The sequence below is a fragment of the Salvia splendens genome, chromosome 3 (genome assembly GCF_004379255.2).
Source record: "Salvia splendens isolate huo1 chromosome 3, SspV2, whole genome shotgun sequence".
NCBI classification, from domain to species: Eukaryota; Viridiplantae; Streptophyta; class Magnoliopsida; order Lamiales; family Lamiaceae; genus Salvia; species Salvia splendens.
This window is the reverse complement of record NC_056034.1, coordinates 7,740,995-7,766,915: the sequence shown is the minus strand read 5'-3', so window position 1 is coordinate 7,766,915 and position 25,921 is coordinate 7,740,995. Positions and strand designations below refer to the sequence as shown.

At 39.8% G+C, this 25,921-nt stretch overlaps 4 protein-coding genes and 1 long non-coding RNA gene across 6 annotated transcripts; 3 read left to right on the top strand and 2 right to left on the bottom strand.

Moving 5' to 3' along the window:
- LOC121794619 (putative 4-hydroxy-4-methyl-2-oxoglutarate aldolase 2) lies at nucleotides 1–1,421 on the bottom strand. 2 transcript variants are annotated; one of them, XM_042192866.1, is made up of 2 exons: nucleotides 1,313–1,421; nucleotides 1–680 (listed from the first exon to the last, which is right to left on the bottom strand). In XM_042192866.1, the coding sequence occupies exon 2, from the start codon at nucleotides 677–679 to the stop codon at nucleotides 179–181; it is 501 nt and encodes a 166-aa protein (XP_042048800.1). In that variant the 5' UTR covers nucleotide 680; nucleotides 1,313–1,421; the 3' UTR covers nucleotides 1–178. The 2 variants fall into 2 exon arrangements, with proteins under 2 accessions (XP_042048800.1, XP_042048802.1); XM_042192868.1 differs by having other exon boundaries at nucleotides 1–634; nucleotides 1,313–1,407.
- An 870-nt stretch (nucleotides 1,422–2,291) lies between these two features.
- LOC121795411 lies at nucleotides 2,292–3,522 on the top strand. The gene is made up of 3 exons (XM_042193938.1): nucleotides 2,292–2,721; nucleotides 2,796–3,183; nucleotides 3,272–3,522. Exons 1-2 carry the CDS (start codon nucleotides 2,616–2,618, stop codon nucleotides 3,149–3,151), a joined length of 462 nt encoding a protein of 153 aa, XP_042049872.1. The 5' UTR covers nucleotides 2,292–2,615; the 3' UTR covers nucleotides 3,152–3,183; nucleotides 3,272–3,522.
- Nucleotides 3,523–4,575: 1,053 nt separating this feature from the next.
- LOC121793829 lies at nucleotides 4,576–6,087 on the top strand. Its single transcript, XR_006049175.1, has 4 exons — nucleotides 4,576–4,952; nucleotides 5,030–5,107; nucleotides 5,188–5,716; nucleotides 5,816–6,087. It is a non-coding gene; the product is annotated as an uncharacterized LOC121793829 (long non-coding RNA).
- Nucleotides 6,088–10,141: 4,054 nt separating this feature from the next.
- On the bottom strand, nucleotides 10,142–11,113 carry LOC121794043 (heavy metal-associated isoprenylated plant protein 31-like). Its single transcript, XM_042192053.1, has 3 exons — nucleotides 10,935–11,113; nucleotides 10,777–10,855; nucleotides 10,142–10,700 (listed from the first exon to the last, which is right to left on the bottom strand). Exons 1-3 carry the CDS (start codon nucleotides 10,938–10,940, stop codon nucleotides 10,369–10,371), a joined length of 417 nt encoding a protein of 138 aa, XP_042047987.1. The 5' UTR covers nucleotides 10,941–11,113; the 3' UTR covers nucleotides 10,142–10,368.
- A 4,941-nt stretch (nucleotides 11,114–16,054) lies between these two features.
- Nucleotides 16,055–17,934, top strand: LOC121793716. The gene is made up of 2 exons (XM_042191758.1): nucleotides 16,055–16,275; nucleotides 17,025–17,934. The coding sequence occupies exon 2, from the start codon at nucleotides 17,025–17,027 to the stop codon at nucleotides 17,688–17,690; it is 666 nt and encodes a 221-aa protein (XP_042047692.1). The 5' UTR covers nucleotides 16,055–16,275; the 3' UTR covers nucleotides 17,691–17,934.
- Nucleotides 17,935–25,921: the final 7,987 nt, after the last annotated feature.

Below are 25,921 nucleotides of genomic sequence, written 5' to 3'. Positions count from 1 at the left end.
ACATAAGTGATTATCAATGTCAATTAACCAGAAACAGAAGTGAACTTAAAAGCTAATTAAACAAGAAGGATGGTAAGAATATGATTAGGCAGACAACAATGCAAACCTACAACTAATTTAGCAGAAACAGAAATGAACCTAGAAAGCTAATTGAAGAAGGAAGATGGTAAGAATATGATTAGACAGACAACTCAGACTTGGAAACAAGAATGCCATCAGTATCTGCATAAAGCCACTCCCCATCACATATCCTAGTCCCACCAAAATGCACTGGAAGGTGCTTCTCTCCGAGTCCCTTCTTGCTAGCCTTCATGGGGTGCGAGCTCAGAGCTCTCACACCAATGTCGCACCCATTGATCTCATCCACATCCCTTATGCATCCATTCACAATGATACCCGCCCACCCGTTGTTCTGTGCTTGAACCACCGGGTTCCCCCCCAATATCGCGCACCTCAAGCTGCCGCCCCCATCAACAACCAGAACCCGGTCGTCTCCCTTCTCCTCAAGAAACTCGCGTACCAACACGTTGTCTTCAAACACTCTGAGAGTAACAACTTGCCCATAGAACACTTGACGCTGCCCGTATATCTTGAAATTCGGCAACAGCGCCCGCAGCTCCCCATTCATAATATACTGTGGGTTTGCATCACAAAGTTCAGCTGTTGTTACCAAGGCCATCCTACACCGACAATCACAATCACATCTTACAAGGATGGATTATAAACCTCAGAATATCCTAATTGAAAGACAGAGCATTGATAAAAGATAAAAATACTCAATCATATATATTATCAATTCTAAATGGTAAACAGCCCTAAGACTAAGAGCATAGGCAATCGCTCCAAAAACATGAACAACATGACAACTCTAGGTTTAACCAACATCAAAAGAAGATCACATTGCTCTACAAGGAATTGAGAAGACTTTATAGGGAATGAGATAAAATGTCACAAACAGGAAAATTTCCTCACCTCCCCAAAAGAAAGGAAAAGGAAGCAATGAATAGAGCATCTGGGGGGTCGGAGAAGACTAATTAAACCGAAATAAATAAATAAAAAGTCTTTTTGCTAAAATTCATAACAGCAGGAACCAGCCAGACATGATTCCAGATTTCCAGCATTGCTAAAATTGACACAAGGCAGTTTTCTTTTCTTTGAATTCCCAAATGTAGCTATACAAATAAACATAGCAATTGTCTTATAAATCTTCATATTTGTTTCTTGAAAGTCCACATCATCCATATCCAATATCGGAACGCAACAAATGTAATGATACAGTGATAAGATTATGTGATTTGAATATCAGAATTACCTGATTAACGGGTGCGCGGTGCTTGGTTTGAATCCGTGCGGAGAACAATCAAACTTTGCAAAGCTTTTGGGAGTTTTGAAGAATTGAGGTCAAGCTTTTTTCTTTTTTAAATCGAAATTTGGGGAATTAAGCGATGGCCGTTGGCGCTAAAATTCGTTTGTGTTATTTATATACTCCATATAAATATAGATGAGGTAACGTACAATTATCACCTTTTTTTAAACGTTTTGCTTATTGTACCTTATACTAATAAATAAACTTCACCCGCACATTAAAATTCAACGTAAATAAAATAAGTGTGTTTATTAATTAAGATCAAAATCATTCCATGCACCAAGATTTGTTACTCCCTCCGATCCCCACCGGTGCGGGTTTTAAGAAATTGTTTGACTTTGTGAAAAAAAAAATGGGTCGAAAAAGTTAGTGAAATGTGGGTCCTACTTTTATAAAATAGTTTTATAATAAAATGTGAGTGAGAATGAGTTAGTAGAATGTGGGGTCTACTATTAAAAATGGTAAAAGTGAAATGAGATATTTATTAGGGATCATTCAAATAAGGAAATATAGGACATTTAATGGGGAAAGGAGGAGTATTTGTTTTCCAGTTGAGATATACTAGCTCCGATTACATATGGGCTATGGCAAGTAATGGATTGTATAATTTCACAAAGACTATTGGATATTTCAGATACTTAGAATCCTCTTTTTTCGTACTCAATTTTTTATTTGTAAAACTATTAGTACTATATTTTATCAATATATGACAAGTGAAAGTACGTCGTAATGCTATATTAGGAAAAGAAGAAAAAATGCAACAAAAGAATGAATCATATTCATCGTTGTTGGAGGATTGACGTGCACATGGAAATACTACGTGTGTAGTTTAGGAGGTGCCATGCATCTCCGTGATAAGCTGGCTTCATTCAAATTTCCCACGTTTCTTTCTACAAAATACACCCTAGCTCTCTTCCCTCTTATCCTTAATTTCCAAGCATAAGATCTCATATAAATTCTCTCCACAAATTAGCAAATTAACAAAGGATAGAGAGAAGAAGATGGAAGCACAACTACATCGACATGAGAAAAAGTCAGTGTTGAAGAAGGTTAAGGATAAGGCAAAGAAAATGAAGGACACAATCAAGAAACATGGACACCATCACCACAACGACGACTAAGAAGAAGAAGAAGAAGAAAATCACCAAGTTCATGGCTCAGGCGCCACCAGTTCGTTCTCTCTTCCCCCCTAAATTGAATTGCTCACTAATTCTAATATATTCCCCTATTGCTATTACTAATACAAATAATGTGTTCTTGTGTTGTTGTACACGAATCCACTGTGGTAAAGAGCATAAACCTCCCCAAGGAAAGCAATAGCAATCCAAATAATTCTCCCCTTCCCACACCCACCGGTATCATCTTCTGTTCACGATGCTTTACTATTGTATTGAATCAATATTATGTAACTTGCTGATTGATGTATCAGAAGAGAGGAGTGATGATTCTGAACAAGGAAATCACCATTTCGAAGAAGATTCTTCAAAAGACACGCTGGCCGGTAAAATATCATCAGCGGTTGCTATCTCGGTTGGTAGCAAGGGGCAGTCGATCAAGGAATGCTTGAAACCAGGAGATGAGGATAAGGCTCTATCTTCTGCAATAACAAATGCGCTGCAGAAGGAGGAGGAGCCCAAGAGGGGAAAGGTGACGTTGTCGAGAGAGGTGGCAGAGTGGCCGGGGACGACGCATGAGAATAAGAGGGAAGGAGAGTTCCGGCCAGGGAGTGGCGGAGAGGCTGCAAAACGCGGTCACCTCGTGGCTTGGGAAGAGCAATGGGATTGAGACTGCTCAGGATTCTGTTGGCCAAGCTTTCGGTCAGTTCAAATTTCCGTTTTTCTGTTTACACTCATGGCATATCACATACATATATTTTGCTTAATGTGTGCGTTGTTTTATTAATAGTGAGCGACGCAGCCGGTGGAGCCGGGGCCATCTCCAAGGAGCGGTGAAAATGGCCTCTCAATCTGTCATCATCAATTCCTTCCACACTAAGAAATTATGTTCAAGGTTTACACGCTCATATTTACTTTCAATCAATCCAACTTAGATAATTTTGACTAGAAAATTCTCACTTGTACTACTAGATTTTGATATGGTGTGAATATGTATGTGATAATGGACACATGAACTGGAAAATAAAAGACTTTTGTGAATTGGATAGAGTCATGAAGAGCTGGCCTGATGGCAACAGATATTATTAACTGCCACAAATGTGAACCAAATTAGTAGATAGTTGAGCTACTACATACATACTTTTGTTCTGCCGCTGCGTGCACGTCATCACCAATTACTATTGATTTCAATTTTCAAATGTAAGGGGCAAGAAATATACATATATGAGGGAAAAGAAATGAAATTGGAACAGCCAAAATGAAAAGATATGGTACTGGTAGAGTATGGAGAAGGACTTGTTATATTATTTGGAGTGATTTCTTACTTCTTGTCTTGAACCTTTTCTTCCAACTTCTTGTCTGCTTTTGCTGGCCCCACCGACACAATATCTACCTTACCAACTTTCTTGAGTCTCTTGACAACGGCCACTGCATCCATTTCTCCCACCACCGTCACCTTCTGCTCCTTCGCATCAGCTGAGATGGAATCCACACCTGCACATTTTCTTCAAATATATGCAACTCATATATATGCGGTGAGAAATTAAGTCCAAGTTTTCTACCCAGAATATCAGCTATTGATTCTGTAACGCCCCACTTTTTGAACCCTAATTTTTAAACCCTAAATTTTTTTTGCATTAATGCTTTAATATCGTGAAGTCCATGGATTAAATGTCGAGTGGAATTGTTATTTGATATTTTTGTGACCTAGTTTCGAGTTAGAGTTTTGACTGAGTCAACTTTGTTGATTACGTGACGTGGCTTTTTGAGTTTTTGATGTTTTGTGATATAATTATTTTTTTCCAGATATTTAGAATTCTTAGCAAGACACGAGAACGTGTTTTATGGGTTGAAATCGCGATGGTGAAATCACAATGTGAACTTAAATAATTCCTTTCCGTGAGGAATATTTATAGGACTCAATTCCGTGTTTGATTCAATAAGTTAAATAAATAATATAAACTCCAATCTTGTGAAAAATAAATTGTGGCTACACAATTTACCACAATTTAAATAAAATACAAGGATTTGAACCCAAATCAATTTTATTTAAATCCCTTTTTCCTTGTCTTGGTCATCATAACTTTCCCTGATCACAATTTTCTTTGAAAAAAAAAATATATTCTGCCGAGATCCCCCTCTTCTCTCCCTTACGCGTTCCTCTTCGTTACTTCCCTATGATCTACAAATTTCATTCCAAAATTATTTCAGTCAAAGGAAACAATTAAATCTCACATTTATTTGTGATATCAAATTCCTCAAATTTTCAATTGCTCCAAACCCAATCACTTTTAATTCTAATTGATTGGAGAATCAATTACTCACTCCACTCCAGGAACGGTTATTTATACCTTATTCTGCTCTTCCAGCAGTCTCCTACACATTCACTCATTTTCCAATTCACAAACCAAGAGCAAAGAGTTGAGACAAAGATCCTTCATCGTCCATTGCTTTCCACTCTAACAAGAGAGGTAATCTTTATCCCTTCCCCATCTGCTATCCAATCCCTTTTTCCTATGTGTTCATCCTTGTGAAATTTTCATGGCAGAAGGAAGAAAAGGGAGTAGCCGGGAAGAACCAAGTCCGACCCCCCTTTCACTCTCTTGACACTCTCCGTTCGACCCCGGTAATTCAACAAATCTGCCTTCTCTGTCTCTATCGTCAAATTCCTATAATACACCCTAGACTCATGAAACTTTGTAACAGAGATCGGAGGTTAGAGGCATGTTGTTCAGAATCCTTTCACCCTTCAATCCACCCAGTCGCAAATTCACTTCTCCGGAAGGTATACACATTTCTCACCCAATTTCAAATTCTTACTACTGCATTCATACATCCTTCACTACCGTTTAACAAAAATTTGAAACCAAATCGACTGATTGAGAGTAATCGAAACAAACCAAGTAAAAGATCAAACTTTTAATCGAAAATTTTGAACTTATCTGTGGGATTGTTCGGGGTGAGATCGAGACAGCCGGAGCGGCGACGCAGCGTCTGCTGCGGCGCCGGGCTTTGGCGGTGGAGCAGATATGTGTACACCTACGGTAGACCGTGTGTTAGCATACGGGTTGGCCGGTCTAGTGACTTGGTTTGTGGCCACATTCCAAGTCATGTATGAGCAGATATGGTTGACGTTTATGGGAAAATGGTCGGCCGACCGCGATTTTTGAATGATGGAATATTTTGGTGGCTCGGGCATTTCTAAAGTTAAAACCCCGATGGTTACCTGAAATTGGTATGATAAATATAAATATTTTTGATAAACTATTTTTTGGCATAAGTCCATTGAGTATTTTATAGTACTCAGCCCTGCATGTGTTTTCCTTATGTGCAGGTTGAGCGGCGACGAGCTTGGGTAGTGTTGAGTCGAACCTTAATTATTCTTGGATTTATTTTGAACTTCGAGGGGCGTCGTGTCTTCATACATGGTGTCACTCTTACTCTTGAATGCTTCCGCTAAGTAATACTATTTTTCGCAAATGATGTTTTTGAACCCCTTTTCCCTCTTGGATTATAAATTATGATAATTGTTGACTTGGGTTTTAAAACCTAAACACTTACTCTGATTTTTCCCTTGTTATTTGAGTATTAATTATCTTTGTCAAACTCTTTATTGAAACCCTAAAAAATTATTCTTCCTTAATGTCCCATTAGTCGCGACCAACCGTATTTATTAACTTTAAAAAGGGCACTCGTGACAGCTTCGTCATGGTTAACAATCTCAGCACCACCTTCTGATATTTACACAATTCAAAATTCCACAAAAGCAAGATCAAAATGAATATGATATTAAGATTTTCTCATCATTAATTGCTTCTTAGATACTACTACTAGCGATGGGGAAAAAACCTGAGCCATGAGAGGACAGAAATTCTGGAAGAGGGAGCTAGGGAATAAAAGAGTTTGATAAATAGTATGATAAATAGGTTAGACTTTATGATGGGATGTTCATTTTTGTTTCGAAGCAGCACTCTCCTCAAATAAATAAAACAAAATTGATTGAGAAATTATTGTTTCCGTGTTATAGCGGAAAGTAAAAGGTCAGACATATAAATTACTCCACACATTTTGTTTGGGTCAAACAAAAAGGCGGTTTCAAAAAAAAAATTTACGGCATACGTGTCGCTCGTGTCATATGGTTTTGGTTTACAATAGTGGAAAAGAGAGAAATTGTGGTTGTTGATGATATATAGATATAAATTAGTAAGGCAATTTTAATTTTAGAATTGAATAGTAGTAGTTAGGGAAGATGGCCCAATAACAGGCCCAATGCATGCTTCAACTACTTGAATTGTAGCTAATCATATTTTCTATGTGTTCAAAAATACTGCTCCTTCCTTCTCTCAATAGGAGTCTCATTCCTTAGTCACCATCTGCCAATTTATTGGGCGTGTATATAAATTGAACCCTTATTTAGTATTTATTGTCTACTCATATTTTATTTAAAACTAATACAGAACACTTATTTCACTGACTTTTTTTTCACCCACTTATCTTAATATTTACAGTCCATCTAGTTGAGCTAATCACAGGACTATTTAATTTATTTTGTTCTCCCTAACATATCTGAACTCCAATTGAGAAAGTACTCTATAATTTTAATTTTATCTCTAATAAATTTAATTTATTATCGAACGATGTATCTCTAATTTATTTAATTTTTTCTTATAAAATACTTTCATCATAATTTAATTCCACCCTTAATAATTAAAATCAAATCATCACAAAATCCAAATAATGAAAACTAGCTTAGTTCCAAACATTCTTAAATTTACTAAGTGTTTGTGAAACTTAAAACAGATTTGTCATTCGTCAATTGAGTATATGAAATTGATAGCGAAAATAATTTTCTACATTTTCAAGATATGACAAATTAGTCTATAACAATCTTTATCTAATGCTTTTAAAAATTGTAATGTTTGTTATATGTAATATTTTACTATTATTAGTATTCCCTCTGTCCTGACTAAGATGACACATCTTTTTGTCGGCACTAGATTTTAGGAATTGTTGCTTGATATGTTTAATTGGATAGAGAAAATGTGACCTTAAGTATTAAATGTAGAGAGAAAGAGAATTGAATATTTAATTGATGAGAGAAAAATGATCGAGTGTATTAATTGGAGAAAGAGGGTTTCAAAAATAGAAATGTGTCATCTTATTTGAGACAAACTAAAAAGAAAAGTGTGTCATCTTAAGTGGGACGGAGGGAGTAAATTTTAATATTTTCAGCCCCGACTTATTAAAATTCCTGGTTCCACCACTGATAGTAATAGAGTCATTTTGCCATTTTAGTACGTTCCATAGTAATAGAGTCATTTCTCTTTTTTTAGTAAAAATCAACATATTTTTCCATATTTATTTTACTCTCTCTTACTTTTTTCTCATTTCATCTCTCTAACTTTTTCATTTTCCACTTTATTCTCCATTTACTTAACTTACCTAACACATTTTTTCTTAATCTTCGTGTCAAAAAGAAACGTCTCCGTTACTATGGAACGGAAGGATTACTATTAAAATATCTGGAAGTGTATAAATATGAATATATATATATATATATATATATATATATATATATGCATGCAATTAAACACACAAAAAGGATAAAGACAAGGACCCCTCGAGTGCTTTCCACAGAAAGAAGAGTGCCTTTATTTAAGTAAATAATAAAAGCTCGAAAACACCCATCATCTTTTTGCAAAAAAAAAACAAGAGCATCCGCAGCGGTCGGATACAACGTCCGTCCGTCCGTGCCAGCGGCACTGCGGAACGCTGCGCTCTTGTCGCCGGTGCAGCGCTGCTCTTAGCTAAGAGCACGTCCGTGCCAGTGAGTAGCTGACGTGGCGGCTCCTGATTGGCCAACGACAATGCCGTTGGCAAATTCAATTTTTTTTAAATCGGATTTGAATTAAAAAATTCGATTAAAAATAAAAAAAATATTTTCCCACTTCCCTAAAAATTATATCCGTTTTCTCCCCACTATTAATTTATTTTTCAATTTTTTCCCCAAAAATACACATTTTCATCTATAAATACCTGAACTTCCACACAAAAAATTTCACACCACACTACACAATTCTCATCTAAATTCTCTCATTTTCATTCTTACAATTCTCAATCTTTCTTTCACTCTTACAACAAAAAAATGTGCGGCCCCGGTGATCACCCCTCCGGCTCCCACGGTTGGAACCCCGAATGGTTCGGTTCACAACCATTTCCTAGTCCGGAAATGGAATTTTCGGTCCCTGCTCAAACCCTAAGGTCGCAAGCTCCGGGTGGCTACCAGCCTTACCCGATCGACGACCAAGATGCCCCCGATGGGCAATACCGGTGGGCACCCGAACCACCCGTACCTAGAGCGGGAGGGAGCGGCGGCTCTCAAATTCCTCATCTTCCTACTAGTGGTGTCCGCACCCCGTACACTCCGAGGGAGACGGAGCAATTATTCAAAGCGTTTTTGTCTATCTCCGAAGATCCGGTGATTGGCACGAACCAATCCGGGGACCATTTTTTGTGGCGCATCTATCGCCGGTACAATGAAAACCGGCCAGCTGGAACAATCGAGCGCAACGAGAGTATGGTTCGCAATGCCATATACAGAGCCAACGAAGAAATCCAAAAGTTCCAGGGGTATTACCTCCAGGAAGAACGGTCGGCGGGGAGCGGCAAAAGCGAGGTCGACATCATCAGTGCCGCGTTGGCGACCTACCAATCCCAACACTACAAACCGTTCAAGTACCTCAATGTTTGGCAGGAGGTGCGTGTGCATCCGAAGTATAGGAGAGGCGTATCATCCGAAGTATAGGGTAGGCGTATCATCCTCATCTAGCTCCTCCGGAAAACGGTTGAGGTCGGTATCCCTATCCTACGCCAGCTCCGATGAGGTGTCTACCTAGCTCGCCGGAGCTAACTTGGGTAGCCCCGACGCCGGCCCGAGTAGTTCCCAACGCCGGCCACAAGGATGGAAGAAGTCGACGGCCAACCGCCGTCGCGCCGCGACTCCATCTGCCTCCGATTCCGCTCCCGCTCCCTTTGTGCCACCTCAACCCCCACCAACTCGTTGTGAGGGGTTTTGGCCCAACTCAATTTGGCCGATAGGTCAACTATGACCACCGAGCAACTTCGATCGCATGTGGCAATGATACGGGGTCTCCAAAGAACATTGATGGTAGAGCCGGATGAATAGTCTTTCACGGGGGTATTTTTAGCCTTTAATTATGTAATTTTTATTTTTTAGGTGTTTAGTTAAGTAATTTTTAATTTTTAGGATTTTAATTATGTAATTTTTAATTTTTAGAATTTTAATTATGTAATTTTTAATTTTTTTTGTAATTTGTAATATTATTCCGGGTATTTTTAATGCATTTTAATTTTATGGAAATGTTTTTATTTAAATTGAATAATAGAATAGTGAGACCCTTGAGCTTGTCCTTGGGGAGAGCACGGATGTGGGTGTTGTGCTCTTACCTAAGAGCAGAGAGTAAAAAAGTAATAAAGTGGGTTCGGGCCTACATCCGTGCTTATTGGTAAGAGCATGGACGTGGATGCTCTAATATCCCTTTCCCTCCTTACGAAATCAAACATTTTTTTTCCTCAAATTTGTCAATAAAATGAATATGTACAACATTAAATATACACATCTAACATCAGCACTCGTGAGTACTAGAGAATTCAAGTATCATTCAAATCTCCATCCTCCAACCAAGAATCAGACATCATAAACCCTAGCACAAAACACAGCCTAAAATAGAAATAAAAGAATATGAACAACAAATCAACATCATAAGCACAAAATCTCTCCCTACATAAAAAACATGGAGTAATTCGAAATCCAAAAATCGAATCATCACTAGAAAATATAGGGAGAAAAGGAGAATGAGAATGGAATCACATGATAGAGCAAGCATGAGGGTTGTCGTCGCTGAAGATGGAGGCCACCGCCTCGTCGGAGGCGACGGCGACCGAGTACACTGCCGGCGTGTGGAAAAATGTGTGGACGCCCGGTGCCGCCACGTTTCTCGACGTCTCATAGTAATGGCTAACAACATGAGAAGGATAATTGTAGAATGAGGAAAAATAGGAGTGGCCGCCGGGATACGGCCACAGCTCGGCCGCCTTTCCGGCGCGTTTGATGGCCTTTAGCACCTTCTTCTCCTCCAATGCGTACCCACTCACCGTTATTTTCTGCATCTCCATGTCTACTTCCACCTCATCTACTCCTGTACACCAAAATATGTTAAAATGAGCTAGTAACAATTTCATCTTATGTTTTAATCAAGTTGAAAAAGGAGTCACCTTTGAGCTTGAGTAGAGCTCTCCTGACCTTAGAAGCGCATCCCTCGCAATCCAAATTGGGAACCCTCACCTCCAACATCTACAAATATATGGAGTATTAGTATAATTTTAATTTTAAAAAAAAAAGCAAGAAGAAGGGAGAGGAAAAAAGAACTTACAGACATATTGAGATGGGTATGGAACTGAAAAATAATTTGGTTAAATGAGGAAAAGGGGTGATTTATTTATAAAAGAAAATGGAGTTTGGAAATGGGGTGATGATGAAGGTAGTGAAGAAGGGAGGCAGGTTATGATATTGAATGCAGACAAGAAAGCAGAGAAGGGGTCAGGCGTGGGGGTGGGAGAGCGTGATTTACTTTTGCCTTCCCTACTCCACCTTCATAATTATATTTGTCACCACATTGAAAATTTTGCAACTTTCAAACCTTTTTATTTATTTTTTTGGACATAAATACATTAGATAGATGTTGATTATTAAGGTAGTATAGGAGCTACAAATAAAGCAATAAATTGAACCAAATTGAGTGATGAAGTTTAGGTTGCAGAGTGTCAGATGCCACTGTAAATTAGATAAAAAGAACTTTCAAAATGCAAAAGCTTAGTACTACTAGTTTGTAATGTGGAGTTACTACTCTAAGTGGAGCATTTCTAATTCGGCACATGATTTTATTTAGTACAATATTATTTTGTGAGTAAAGCGAAGAGAATAAAGTAAGAGAGATGAAAAAATAGAAAAAGTGATGTTTCTAATTTTAAAAATGTGTCATATTTAGGATGGGACTTAATACAATACTCCATATTGTATTGTGATAGATATTCCAAGTTCTACTATAGGGTTGCAGCTCTTGTTATTTGGTTTGGCTATTAAATGCTTAACATACATAAGTCAGGCATGATAAAGAAAAAAAGTGGTGGGGTGGTTCACATTTCGGGGAGGATCCCCTGCTGTGGTTGGGGTATGCGGTGCATCAAAACGGCACCGTACAATGACTCCAATTCCATTTTCTCTTGTTTCCATAATACTTATTCCATTTTTCCTTAAGTAAATCCCACCGATTCAATCACCTTTCTTTGATGCACCGCACACCTTGCTGTGCTCCCAACCACAGCAGGGATCCTCCCCCCACATTTTGTGGGTCAACCACTGGAAAACACTCAAATTTGAATTTCTCATTATATATGTTGCCGTTGTCAACAAATTAAAGGCAGCATATTCAGTTTGAATGTCTTTTAAATAAATGTAAAATCAGATGCATTTTTTCTTTTCTTGAAGGCTTTAATTAATTGCTCACTGAATCAATGAACTGAAGGATCAAATATACTCCAGATATTTTTTTACACGAAAATAGATATTGGATCCTCAAAATTTGCAATGTTTTCCAAAATATAAAGTGGAATTAAATAATGTAGATATCGAAAAATTGGACCCAAATGAGAGACAAAAAGGAATGGAGAAGTTATAGAAAGACGAACATGTATATGCTTTTGACAGCAGATGCATAAAAGCCCAGAATCTACTTTAGGTAACTCCTTTGTACTTTCATTTTCATGTCTTTATATTTTTTCTTGCTTTCTAACTAACTAAAAGATGGCGTTTTATTTTAGTATTTCGAATTTGTTGATGTTTGGAAAATTACCCTTTAATATTCAAACTAAGGTCCTTTTCCACATGAATTACGTCCCGATCTTGATAATAAATAATTAAACACTTAGCTATCATCAAATCGTTTAACAATATGCCTTAAGCTAGGATTCAATTTCCCACGACGAATATATTATGCGGCACACTGAAAAAATAGGCTGAATTTTAACAAATGTAATTAAAATCAATTCACATCAAAAACACCTCTTTTGACTTCAACATTGTGTCCATGAGATTGATGCTAACTCCATTTTGACGTCAATTTCCTTTTACATTCTTTTTAGTTGCAAAGTCGCGAGAAATAAGAAAAATAAAAAGAGATATTTCACCACCATTTCAACTGGGCCTCTCGCTTCCATTTAATTAAACTGCCATCACCCCGCAGGCCCAAAAAATCCGGAATATCATTTTATTCTCTTTGATTTGGATAAACTAAAAAATAGCCCAGGCCTTTGTATACGATAGGGCTCATTACAAGCAAGGTTTTGTAGGGTTTATTACACTAACATGGCTGATAATGTGTGAAAATAATGGTGAATTTGAGTGTGCAGGGGGCTATAAAGTGTAAAAAAGGCAAGTGCAGGATCAACTTGATCAACTCGGGAAAGGAGAGAAAAATGGCCAGAAAAGAAGCCAAGTTGATCAGTTGCGTACAAATAGTGAAGCCTGCCCAGCCGACAAGTTGATCAAGTGGAGTTTACCACATGAAGTGATGAGTCAGAGGAGAGAGAAGGAAAGATGTCATCTCAAGGGCATAAATGTCAAGACAAGATGAGCTTACCCTAGGGATTTGGGCCCAACATCATCCTATACATATGGAGAGAGTGCACACAAGAAGGAGTTCAACACCATCATCACCTTTAGTCACCTCATTTTCCCTCAAGTTCATAGCATGGAGTAAGGAGTTAGTAGCAGGAGTCGCCGTTTCCACCTCCGTTTTCATCTCTTCTTCCTCGTCAAGGAAGGAGGGACCTGTATCTGCGTAGAAGTCTTCGTAGTTGGAGTTTTTCTTACACCCTTAGGGGTTAAAACAATTTTTATTCTGTTTTTAGTTCATCCTTTCCGTAGCTTAGTTGTTTTTAATGCTTTTCTTCTAGTTGCTACTCTAGTTACCTTTCCATCGTTGATCGCTCTTTAAATCCTCTTTTGGAATTATGTTTTAGTTACGTTTACCGAAGATCGTTTATGAAATAGAGTTTTTAGTTCAAGTTGTGTTGGATCTGATGTTCTCTGTTTTGATTGCCTTCGTTTACTTTAGTTCCGTCTTGTTTATGTTTTCTAGTAGGTAGATTTACATTTTAGTTCGTCAACTTGCATGAGAATAGGTTAGATACTTTAGATCTGCTTTTCGTTACGTTGATTTCATATGGATCTGGGTTTGTTTTATCTGATTTCGGTTTTTTATGTTTGTTGCTCTATCTAGTTCTGTTTTCGTTGTTTTATTTAGCTGCTTAGCAAAGAAGAAGGTAGTAGTTTGTTAGGATTGCAGTCTCTGTCACCTTTTTTATGTTTACAGCTTTTAGGTAGTGCGCTTATTTTGTTTTATTTTGTGTCACTTTAAATCCTCTTAGAGATGATGTGAACACCACCTCTTGTTCTTTGATCTTGTAGGTTATGTAACGGTAGTTTCGTTTCGATTTCAGTTCTCATGGGGAAATTAAGACAAAGCTTATACCAATACCATACAAGGAAAAAACATATTGAATCTGGAATCATAATATCATTAATTTCGTTAGTGGATTCATGCGATTAATCTCATTCAAATCCAAATATAATTGGTACCATTTTGTCTTCAAAAGAGGAATAAGAATGATTGAGAATGGCATCTATAGGGATCAGACCAGTCCGGGTTCACTAGTTACCGAGACCTCTTTGTTATTCTTACAAGAGAGCTCAACCAAACTCTAACCTAAGCGGCTGATTTTAATCAAGATTACAAGTTTGATTACAAGTAATATATCCTAGCTATTACAATTCTCTGTAGGAACCCTAACTAGTGCCTAGATTAATCCACAGTCTGTACACTAAGTACACGAGTCAGTAATAACAAGTAAGATCCAACTGGATCTAAGATATTACACACGAGGAACAAGAAGAACAGGGGACACCGAATAGATCGAAGATTTTGGCTCAGACACCCGCCAACAGTTCAGATCTATTCAAATCAGAACCAGACCCAAGGGAGCACAGATGAATCGACTAGAGATCACCCTCGAACCGTCGATACCTCCACCACAGAACCCCGTCACACCGGATCAAGGTTCACCGCACACAATCTCAGATCAAAGCTCTCACACACAAAACCCTAAATCTCACCAACACACAGCCAATCGAAGAGGTTGCCTTCACCAGCACCCACACTGATCAATCACATTCAGAGTAGTGAAGGATCACGAAGAAAACAGCCGGAGAACTCATCGGAGAAGAAGAGAGAAGAGAGAGCACACACTGAATCGAGTGAGTAGAGAGAGAGAGGTGTAAAGTGGGGAACAAATCGGCATACACTTCACACATAACAAACACAACCCTCCATCCAACGGTGCAGATCCATAATCCAAGTGAAAGGGAGACGTGGCAGAGATTAGACGGTGAAGAGCAAGGGTCTTCGGGCGACTAGGCTTGGTCACATGGACCAGGCCAAAAAATTTGGCATTGGACCAAATTAAATCTCAGCCTAAATAAATGTCCACCAAATATATGCAACAGCATGAATATGGAAAGAGAGGATGGTTTTAAAAGGGGAGAGAAATGCGGGGAACATTATATAAAGAATAGTCTTACCGTTATACTCCCACTTCGCTCGCTATTTTAATTTTTCCCACAATCTAACCAACTTTTTCTTCCATCATTTTAACATATTCACATTCATCTATACCAGTAGTATAATCTAAACTTTCCTAGGAAACTTCTATTTAAGTTTTAAAGGAAGATGTGATTTACTTTCCTTGGAAAAAGTATTTGAGAAAAAGAATGTGCTCTTTATTTTAAGGAAAGTTAAAGTTTAAAAGAGAGCAAATGTTTTAAGTTGGAATTTTCGTTTGAAATATAGCTCCAAGTTAGAAGAATTAGGAGTATGATACTAGGTTTCAGTTATCTAAGTGATGGAAACAAAACGAATGACTTGGCGAGAAGAAGTTCGAGACGAGGAAGAGGCAAGCGAGATAGATGAAAGCGAATGTTGTTAGCACATACTAACGTGTAAATGCTTGAAGATGACTATAGTCCAAAGAGTAACGATAACGAATGAAATATCAATTTAGCATTTCCTTGATGCTTAAAGATGATAAGATTTCACGATAGTGAATATATAATAATACTCCTAGGAATGTTATCCGTCAACCTTGACCCAAGACATTTGGTTTTAGTTACCAATCAAAATTTTCTTCTGTTTCCGTTATACCCCATATCCATAACCAGTGAATTAGATTTTCAAATGTTTACAGATTATCCAATTTAAGTTTAGTCTATAGATAAATTTAGTGGTCATAGAATTTTAAATGAAAACGATTTTTTAGAGAAATCAACTAAACTTTTATAGTAGTAATTGTTTTAACTCTTTTCTGAGAGTCAAATTTAAAATTAAAAGAAATACAGTACAAAAAAGATCGGTGGATCCTTCGTATATACGCTACTACACTAAACACACTTTTGGTTGCACCCCACAAAGCTCAAGATCTCACTCTCACTCTCACTCTCACTCTCACTCTCACTCTGCAGACCACACGTCATCCATGCAGCTCACCGGAAACCGCTGATCGCTACCCACTGGCGCTGCAGTTGCTACCGACTACCCTCCTTTCCCTTCACACGATTTCTTCATCTCATCTTCCCTAACCTCCATTAAAGTTGGATTCAAGGTTGAAATTCTTTCCCCAAATTTCAATTTTTTCGAATTCCTCTATGATTATATTACCTCTAGCATTTGTGAGTTTATTTGGATGGAAATTTGTCTTAAATGTGGAATACGTATGAATGCCAAGAATTTTATCTTGTTATAAATTTGGGGTTTTATGTTATTATGCTCGTTTAGCTACGGAATGGTTTGCTAGGAGTTAAATTAGTAAAATTTGAAACTTTTGATTTAGTTAGGAGTATGATTTTTGAAACCCTAGAGCTAAATATAAATGCGATTTAATTTGAACTTATTGGGGATTTTTCTGAGAATCGTGGAGAGTTGGACCATTTTAATTTAGTTATATTTTGGGCATTTCTATATTTTGGATTTTCTTGTTTGATTTTATAACTATGTTAGGTACTAGTAGTATATTTAAAATGCAATATAGGAATTTATAGGTTTTTTCAAGCAAATTAATTTATAGGTTTTCTCAAGCAAGTTAAGTAGAGTACTCCATACTACAACAACTGAATAGTGACAACTTTTGTGCATTGGAGTTTTATCTTGGTGAGTGTTGTAGAAAATTAAAATAGAGTGTGTTGCGAGATAGTAGTATTGAAATTGGTTGGATTTTGTATATGATAAAACTTACTATTTTGAATAGATTGTTAGGATACAAATATTGCTTAGTAGTATTCATTCGTTTTCCTAGACTATATGTATATATTTATGGTATAGCATGAACCTGGTAGATATATGTTTCCCTTGTAGATGACACCTTTTGGACACACGACATCGAGCCCGGAAAGCATAATCGAGGAATACCAGGCGTATGCTCCCCGCCAGGGAGATGACTTGGGAGAGTTCCTCTCCATCTACTATCAACTGTGGAGCGAAGCCCACAAACATGGAGTCACCGGGTACGGCGGGATCACACGCTTGATCACCTTGCTGCCGGATGAGTGGCGGGGATGGGCAGTAGATATGGCACGAGACTTTATTACCCGGCGGTACCCATGGTACGACTTGGCGGGCGACTTGCCGCAATTTCTGGGACAGATCCACTACTACTACACCGTATACGGTCAGGCTCCGCGGGGACCATATATGCGACCAGGCGATCTAGGTCGGGTACCGGATATGCGACCTGGCGATCTAGCCCAGATCGGTTTGTTCCCATTAGGGTTCCAGCTTGCTCGACAGCGGCAGGACATAGGATTGCGCGCTCCCCACCCGCGAGAGAGGATACCATCCCCACCGCGGATCATTCTGGGACGACGGACAGGGGATGAGTTCGAGGCAGGGCCGTCTCACCCGCCTGTAGCGGAGTCCATCCCACAGGCAATTCTACAGCCACTACCAGTTCTCGAGGACCTCGATCTAGGCGAGCTGACCATAGCTATCTATATCGATAGCAGTTCCGAGGAGGATACGTAGGAGGACTCCGGTTAAAGTGCTATGCCAGCTCCATCGGAGTTACCTTAGCATGTTGTATCAATCAGAAACAGACCAACTTATGAGATTGTTCTGATTGCTTTGTCTGTCTAAATTTGTTGGGTTGTACTCCTAGTATCTTTTGTTACCACGGAAACATGAGTGTAAATGTTCTGTGATGATGTAATTGTAATGTAATACTACCTCGTATCTTTAAGTTTATTAATCAATATCAGTATTAGGAAAATATAAGCAGGAGTAGTATTTCTAAAAGTATGTTGAAATTATTTGTAATGGACTTGAATTTCAAATGTTATAAGGATCGTCCGATTTAGAATGGGGATGCTCACTAGAAAAATATGTTAGGTCTTATCGTATTGTGTTTGATTTATAGGTGAAACTAATAGAAGTAAAATATTTAAATGAAATTAGAATATTGGAGAAATTGATTAATATCTTTTATTCATTTTTATGTGTTCGTTTGTGTTTGGGAAAGTTTTCAAGTTAACAGAATCACTAAGATTTGAAAATAGAAGTAAGTTTCATATTACTCCATCCGTCTCATAATAAGAGTCATATTTTGTCATTTCAATCTGTCCCACAATTAGAGTCATATTTTTCTTTTACCAAAAATGGTAAGTAGGTCTCACATTCCACTAACTCACTCACGTTCTATTATAAAAGCAATATAAAAAAGTGAACATCATATGCCACTAACTTTTCCAACTCACTATTCTTTACATTTTTAAAAATCTGTGCTCACACCAAATGTGACTCCTATTGTGGGACAAGGAGAGTATAAAATTAAACGAAACTCATACTAAAAAAGAAAGTGAACACTTAATGGGGCGAAATTTTAGAATATGAGTCATTTATATATTTTGTTAGAGAAATAATAAGAAAAAAATAAGAGAATTAAAAGAGAAAAAGGCAAAAATCCTCTATTCTAAAAAATTCAAGAGACTCAATACCATTTTTTATAAAGGAACAAATTTAATCTCAAATTCTAAAAAATCAACAAATTTAATTTTTTTATGAAATTTCTCCGGAGGATATAATGTAATTATATTGATGTTGAGTGTTACTACCTTCGTCCCATAATAAAAATCACATTTGGTCATTTTGGTCTGTTCCACAATTAAAGTCACATTTCGCTTTTATCAATAATGGTAAGTAGACTCACATTCCACCAACTTATTTCACTCGCATTGTATTATAAATTACTATCTCCGACCCACAATAAGAGTCCACTTTTGCCATTTTAGTTCGTCCTACAAAAAGAGTCCACTTTCACTTTTATTATAAATGGTAAGTAGGCCCTACATTCCACTAACTGAATCCACTCACATTTCATTATAAAACTAATATTCTCTCCGTCCGCCATTAGGAGTCCCAGTTTACTATTTTAGTCTGTCCGCCATTAGGAGTCACGGTTCACTTTTACTATAAATGGTAGGTACACATCACTTTCCACTAACTCATTCCACTCACATTCTATTATAAAACTAATATATAAAAATGAACCTCATATTCCACTATCTTTTCTCAACCACTTTCTCTTACATTTCTTAAAACCCGTGCTGAACTCAAATGAGACTCCTAATGGCGGACGGAGGGAGTATATAAAAGTGGGACCCTTACTTCTCTAACTTTTTCAAGTCACTTTTACTATAAATGGTTAGTCCGTTATTGCGCGGACACCGATCGGCTAGCCGATTTTTTATTTATTTATTTATTATTTTTTTATTTATACTCTATATTTACAACTCATTGTACTTCATTTTTAAAATATTTGATAAACACCAACAATTAAAATGAATTAATCGTATTTGTCAGTTTGTTTTATTGGCTAGGGCGTCGGCTAGGCTATTGTGCTGTGGTTAGTCGTGATGATGTGGTAGACTGTGGTTAGTCCTAGTGATGTAGTAGGAGGTGTTTTTAGTTAGTCATAGTGTTAAGCTATTGGTTAGTCCCACCTATTGTGGATGCTCTTAGAAGAGCATCCACAATGGTGAGGAGATCGGGCGGATGATCAGGCAAAATTGTCCTCGGGCGTCCTCATCGACCATTGCAATCGCCCGATGCATCGAGCGCCCGAGTGGGACGACCAAAATATCGGTCTTCTGGGTCGGCCGCCCGACGCATCGAGCGATGCATCGGGCGCCCTTTGCAAGGGCGTGCCCCAGCCCGATCTCGACGCGTTCTCAATTTTAGTTTTATTTTTTTTATTCTTTAAAACATTATAAATACCCCATCCTCATTCACTTTTCACACACTTTCACAAAATACTCCCTACTCTACTATCTTACTCTTCTCTTTTCTCACTTTCACACTTTAAGAATGGATCCGAGTCAATTCCCAAACCCGCATAGTGTCGACGACGATATGCCGATGTTTGGCGGCGGATAGGATCAAGCTCAATGTCAACAACTTCAAGGATATTTACACGAAGTTCAGGGACGAAAGGGCCATCGGTGAGAGCATGGAGGATGTCATCCAGAAGTCGATGGCCACTTACCAGTCAAAGTACGGGTAGTTCAAGTTCTACAACATTTGGTTGATCTTGAAGGACAAGCTGAAGTTCGACGGAGGGATATCGGCCGCATCCTTAGCTGCAAAGCGGACAAAGAACACATCCACTGGCGGTTACACAAGCAGCAGCCCATCACATATGGATCTCAACGCTGAGCCGGAAGGGAGTTCCGGCACGCCTACGTCTACTTTTAGACGTCCCATTGGCAACGAGACTGTCAAAGCCGAGGTCAAAGGGAAGGCGACCACGTCTGGATCGGCTCCTCCGCAGGCTGCACCTCTTCCGTTTACTCAGCTCGTGGCATCAGCGCTCCAGGAGTTCAATGGTTTTCGCGAGGTGTGCGAGTATAGGTTTATACTTGATGCACAAAACAACCTTCATCAGGAAACCGATTCGGAAAAACGACAGAGGATTGAGAAGATGATCAAGAATTTGAGCAAGAAGTTAGATTTAGATGACTGGTTAGGTTTTTATTAATTTAGTAATTTAGTTTAGTAATGTATTTTTTTAGCTAAGTATGATGTGGTTTTTTTTAATTAAGTAATGTAGTTGTTTTTTAAAATTTCTAGTGTTTAATATAATATATTTTAGTATTTTAGTAATTAAAAATAATAATATTAAAAATTAAATGCAAATTGAGTTTAATTAATATGGCGAACACTAAGGCGAAACCATTGCAGAAAGAAAGGGTGGACTAAAAAATGGTGATGTGGCTCCCACTAGGGCTCCCACTTGGGCATCCATTGTGGATGTTCTAAGGCCAAATCTTATACATTAGATTATGAGATCTAGTGGTTGTACATAGATTATATTTTAAATTAAAAAAATTAGTATTAAATAAACTTGGTATTAGTTTCAATTCTTATATATGGTAGTTAAAATTAATCATTTTATCTCTCTTCAAAATCATGTTAAAATTTTAAATTTACGTAACTCTCTTGATTTAAATTATTTTTTCGTAAAAAATATATCAAATTAAAGGTAATTTAATAAGGATTCTAACGAGCTCTCAATTGCATATGTTACGACGATGATCGGTTGATGAAATTTTATAATTTTTATTTCAATTTTCGTATACGTTGAAAGCAGATTTTATATCAATAATTGCACCAAACAATCTTAATATGATGCATGTTCAATATCAATAAAACTGTGGTGGTATTTTCAGGTGCTTGTGTTGAGATTCTCATGTCACTTTGTTGATATTCGTAATACACTATGTTGATATAAAAAGAACCGTGAAAATTAGTATGTGATAACAAATTGACTATTTTACCCTTTTTATTAATATTTTATCTACTATTTTTTGTAATATGTGAACTTTAATCTCATCCATCCATTTTAAAATCTAATGGTGTAGGATTGGTCTTAGTTGTGGATTGGACACTAAGAGCATCTCCAGTGACGGCCTTCCGGTAGGACGTCCGGTCGGACACGCGGAAGGGCTACCGGGACGTCCGCCGTTGGGGGATCGAAGGTCGGATACGGACGTCCCGTGAGGACGTCGGGTGTCCTCGGACGTCCCGGCGACGGGCGGGCGGACGTCCGCCACTGTGGCGAGGGTCGGACGTCCCGGTCGGACGTCCGATAATTATTTTTTTTAAAAAATTCTATATGTACGGCTCGTTGAACTTCATTTCATTTGCACCACTTGTATTAACAAGTTTCTCTCTTCTTTTACTACAAATTTCATTTCTACCTAATGGAGAACGATAGGAACTCCCCGGCCACGAGCGAGTCGCAGACTCCGGCGTTTCCTATCGATCTGGAGGGAAACGTTAGCGGAAGTGCATCAACGGTTCCGGGAATGTCGGGGATGGGTGGAATGGGTGGGATGATGTCCCCTTATATGTACAATTGGATGGGTGGTATGGGTGGTATGATGCCGAGGGCAGCCGGGATAGGGGGCATGACCCCATGCCGGGTATGGGGATGGGGGGCATGACCCCAAATATGATGATGCCGGGTATGAGTATGGGTGGGATGATGCCGGGGATGATGCCCGGGATGATGCCCGGGATGATGCCCGGGATGATACCTGGGGGAGGGGGTGGCAGGGGTCCTGAACCACTAGCGGACGATGTGTATCGGCCGGTGATGGATACGCTGTCTACTGATACCCCCTCCACTTATGTTCCGGAGACTCAGTTCACCGGCTTGGAAACTTTCTCTTTTGAGGAGTTGGGGCTATCTCCAATCAGGGAGACTCCCGATGATGTGGGGGCAGCTGCAAGGGGCAGGGGGACGGGACGTGGCAAGGGCAAGGGGAAAGCCCCGGGCTCTTCCTCTCGAACGGTGGCAGAGGAGGAGGATGAGGAAGAGACGGGAAAGAGGACGGTCTGGAGCCCGTGGGAAAACGTTGCGCTTGCAAATGCGTGGGTGGCAATTTTCAAGGATCCCTATGTCGGTGCCAACCAGCATATTGACATACTGTGGCATCGGATCGTTGAAGCCTACCACACACACAAACCGGCTGGGGCGAAGTGTCGCGTTCCCGAACAGTGCCGGAAACAGTGAGAGCGTTTGAGGCCTAAGCTTAGTCGATTTGCTGGCCTCTACCAAAACAATCTCCGCCAGGCAAGCAGCGGCATGTCCGAGGAGGATGTCCGGAGCCGTGCCTTTGCTCAGTACCCCGACAGAGCCTTGAAGTTCAAACAATTCGACCAGTGGGAGGCCTTCCTCGTGGTGAAGGATTCCCCAAAGTTTTGTGGGGGTGTCGAATCGGGCTGGGCGAAGCGGACGAAGAACAACGCTTCCGGTGAATACAGCAGCAGTGCTGGTTCGCACGAGCTCCCAGAAGCCGATGAGGTGTCCCCGCTACCTCAATCAGACGCTCGCCGTCGTCGTCGCCCGGTTGGGCAAAAAGCAGCGCAGCGGAGGGGTCGGGGAAGCAGCAGCGGAAGCGGGTCGTTCGAGGTCTAATCGGAGGCCCCTGCTCCTGCGGAAGATATCGACCGCCTCGCCCGCGCGCAAATCACCCAAAGCTTGATCCGGACCATGCATAGGTGGCATGGCACGACCGATGCGACGTACAAGAGGATGTTGAAGGATGTCATTGATGCATGTCGGCGCGATTTGGGGATGCCACCCATTGGAGATGATGGTGCCGAGATAAGCGGAGGGGACGACGGGCCCGGCGCGGGCGACGGGGGCGGCACTGGTAGCGAAGGCGGCACGAGCGACGAGGACAGCGCGGAGTGAGCCGGGGATGTTGGACTATGTATTTTTCTTTTTTTCATGACTATGTATTTTACTTTTTTTCTAAATTCTCTTTTTTTTATGTTTTATGACTATGTATTTTTGCCCGTTTTTTGGTTTCCCGTAATTTTTCCCGTATTTTGCTTTCCCGTACTTTTTGTTTATATTAAAATTAAATTATTGTGATTTTTTTTATTGCGGGATGTCCTAGTGGGAAGGGCGATGGGAAGGGCGGATTATGCAGGGGATGTCCTAGTGATGTGGCAATGGGGTGGGATGTCCTAGTGACGTGGCAGAAGGTGTTTTTGGGATATCCTAGTGGATGTCCGAGTGGGACATCCGCCCACTGGAGATGCTCTAAATACATTTTAACATGGCCCTAAATATACATACTATTCCCTCCGTTCCATGTTAATAGTGTCATTTTTCTATTTCGGGAAGTTCCAAGTTAATTGAGTCATTTCTATTTTTGGCAAATTGTAATTCTCTCTTTTACTTTATTCTCTCTTACTTTTTCACCATTCATTTAACACACTATTCTTAAACTTCGTGCTGAAAAGAAATGTCTATATTAACAAGGAACGAAGGGAGTACATCTTTATATTTTTTAAAGAATAATTTTAAGTTTTTCGAGAACTGTGATTATATATTGACTTATGATATGATAATGAATAGCCAAACATATAATTGAGGCTTGGATAAAATTAATAGATTCATTATTCTGGGACTTTTAAGTTGTTTTATTTCAAATTCAGAAGCCTCAAATAATAGATTTGATGAATTACAAAATTATTACTAGTAATATTTATAGTCGTTCATGAACTTTGGATTTTTTTTCCTGAAATCCGAACAATATGTCTGTTTTCTAAATAAAGTTCACTAATCATATTTTCAAGATCCAAGAAAATCAATGTTTTTGTTTCTATATTCCTTGCTTTACTTTGAAGTTGTGATGATCATAATGATGATGGTGGGGGCATCTGGTGTTACTCAGAATCAGATGACCTAATTTCATTGCTTTTACTAAAAGCATAACTTAGGTCTTAGAGTGAGAAGCAAGCCTAGTAGTGATGAATAAGGTGATACATCACAAGAGCAGCACTATTCTACAAAATGACAACAAAAGCATAATTAACTTACATGAATAAGGTGATAGATGAGAGCACCCGCAACGCGTCGCGCGGGTGTCTCGTATCTCGTCCCTCCGAGACGAGACGGCAGCGAGATGCGTTGCAGCGTCCCGTCTCGTCCCGGTCTCGCCGAGACGCCCGTCCCACCGAGATGGCTGGCGCGCGCTGGCGCTAGGCGTGACGCCCACTCGCCGGCCCGCGAGTGGGCTTCATCACGCAGACGCAATAAATCATTTTTTATAAAAAATTCGAATTTAAAAAAAAATTAAAAACTCAAACGGTAATGGTACCGTTTTCGATCGTTTTTTTACTCTATAAATACTCATATTTCATCCTCATTATACACACAAACACACATCTATTTTTCCCAAATCATCTCCATTTCCTCTCCAATTTTCATCTAACCTCTCCAATTTTCATCACAAAATGTCCTGCGACGGAAACTCTGGCGGCTCCGGCGGATTTGACATCAACGCATTTGGCAACTGGGGGGCTTGTACAATGTCTTGGGTGGTTCCAGTTCCGGTTCGTCGACGTCGGCGGGGTACCAACCACCCCATTTTGATGTGGATGCATACGCTCGTCCCTCCGCCCCGAGCTATTAGCAGGGATTATCCAAAATTAGGGAGGATTATCCGGATGAACCCAATCCGAAAGGAGGACAGGGCAGTGGAAGCTTCAGGGCATTCGACGCCGTGGTGAAAGAGGAGGAGGCGGCCGAGGAGGAGAAGGATGTAGGCCGTCATCCGTGCAGCTGCAAGGACACGATGCTCTGTACAACGCCTGGATCAGCGTCTCGCACGATCCCATCGTCGGGAATCAACAATCCCGAAAGTGCTTTTGGGAAAAGGTTACCGAGACCTTCAACGAGATTAAGCCGAAGGGGTCCCGCCGACGCACATTGAAGATGCTCCGAAGTCATTTTGACCGAGTCGACAGAGAGGTCAAAAAATTCTGCGGCATCTACAAGAATGAAGCGGCTCATTACCAAACCGGAGCCACTGGAGCCGATATTCTGAGATCGGCTTTGCGAGTCTATTTCGACGACAACGGCAAAGAATTCAAACATGTCGATGTTTGGGAGGCCGTCAAAGACATCGAAAGGTGGGCTGGCGGTGTACAGTCCAGCACGGGCTCGACCTCGAAACGCACGAAGCACACGGCGGGTGGCCAATACTCGTCTAGTGGGGGCGGTTCAGGCAGCGCCACACAAGAGGTTGCTTCGCAGGAGGTTGAGGGCACGGCAGACGATCCAGGGGGTCCTCCCGTGTGCGCCGTCGGCCGCAAGGGACCCGAGACGAATCAAGCCAGGCGAGTTCCCAAGGGCCTCCCTAATCTCCATGTACTTCACTGCCACGATGGCGGACACTTCC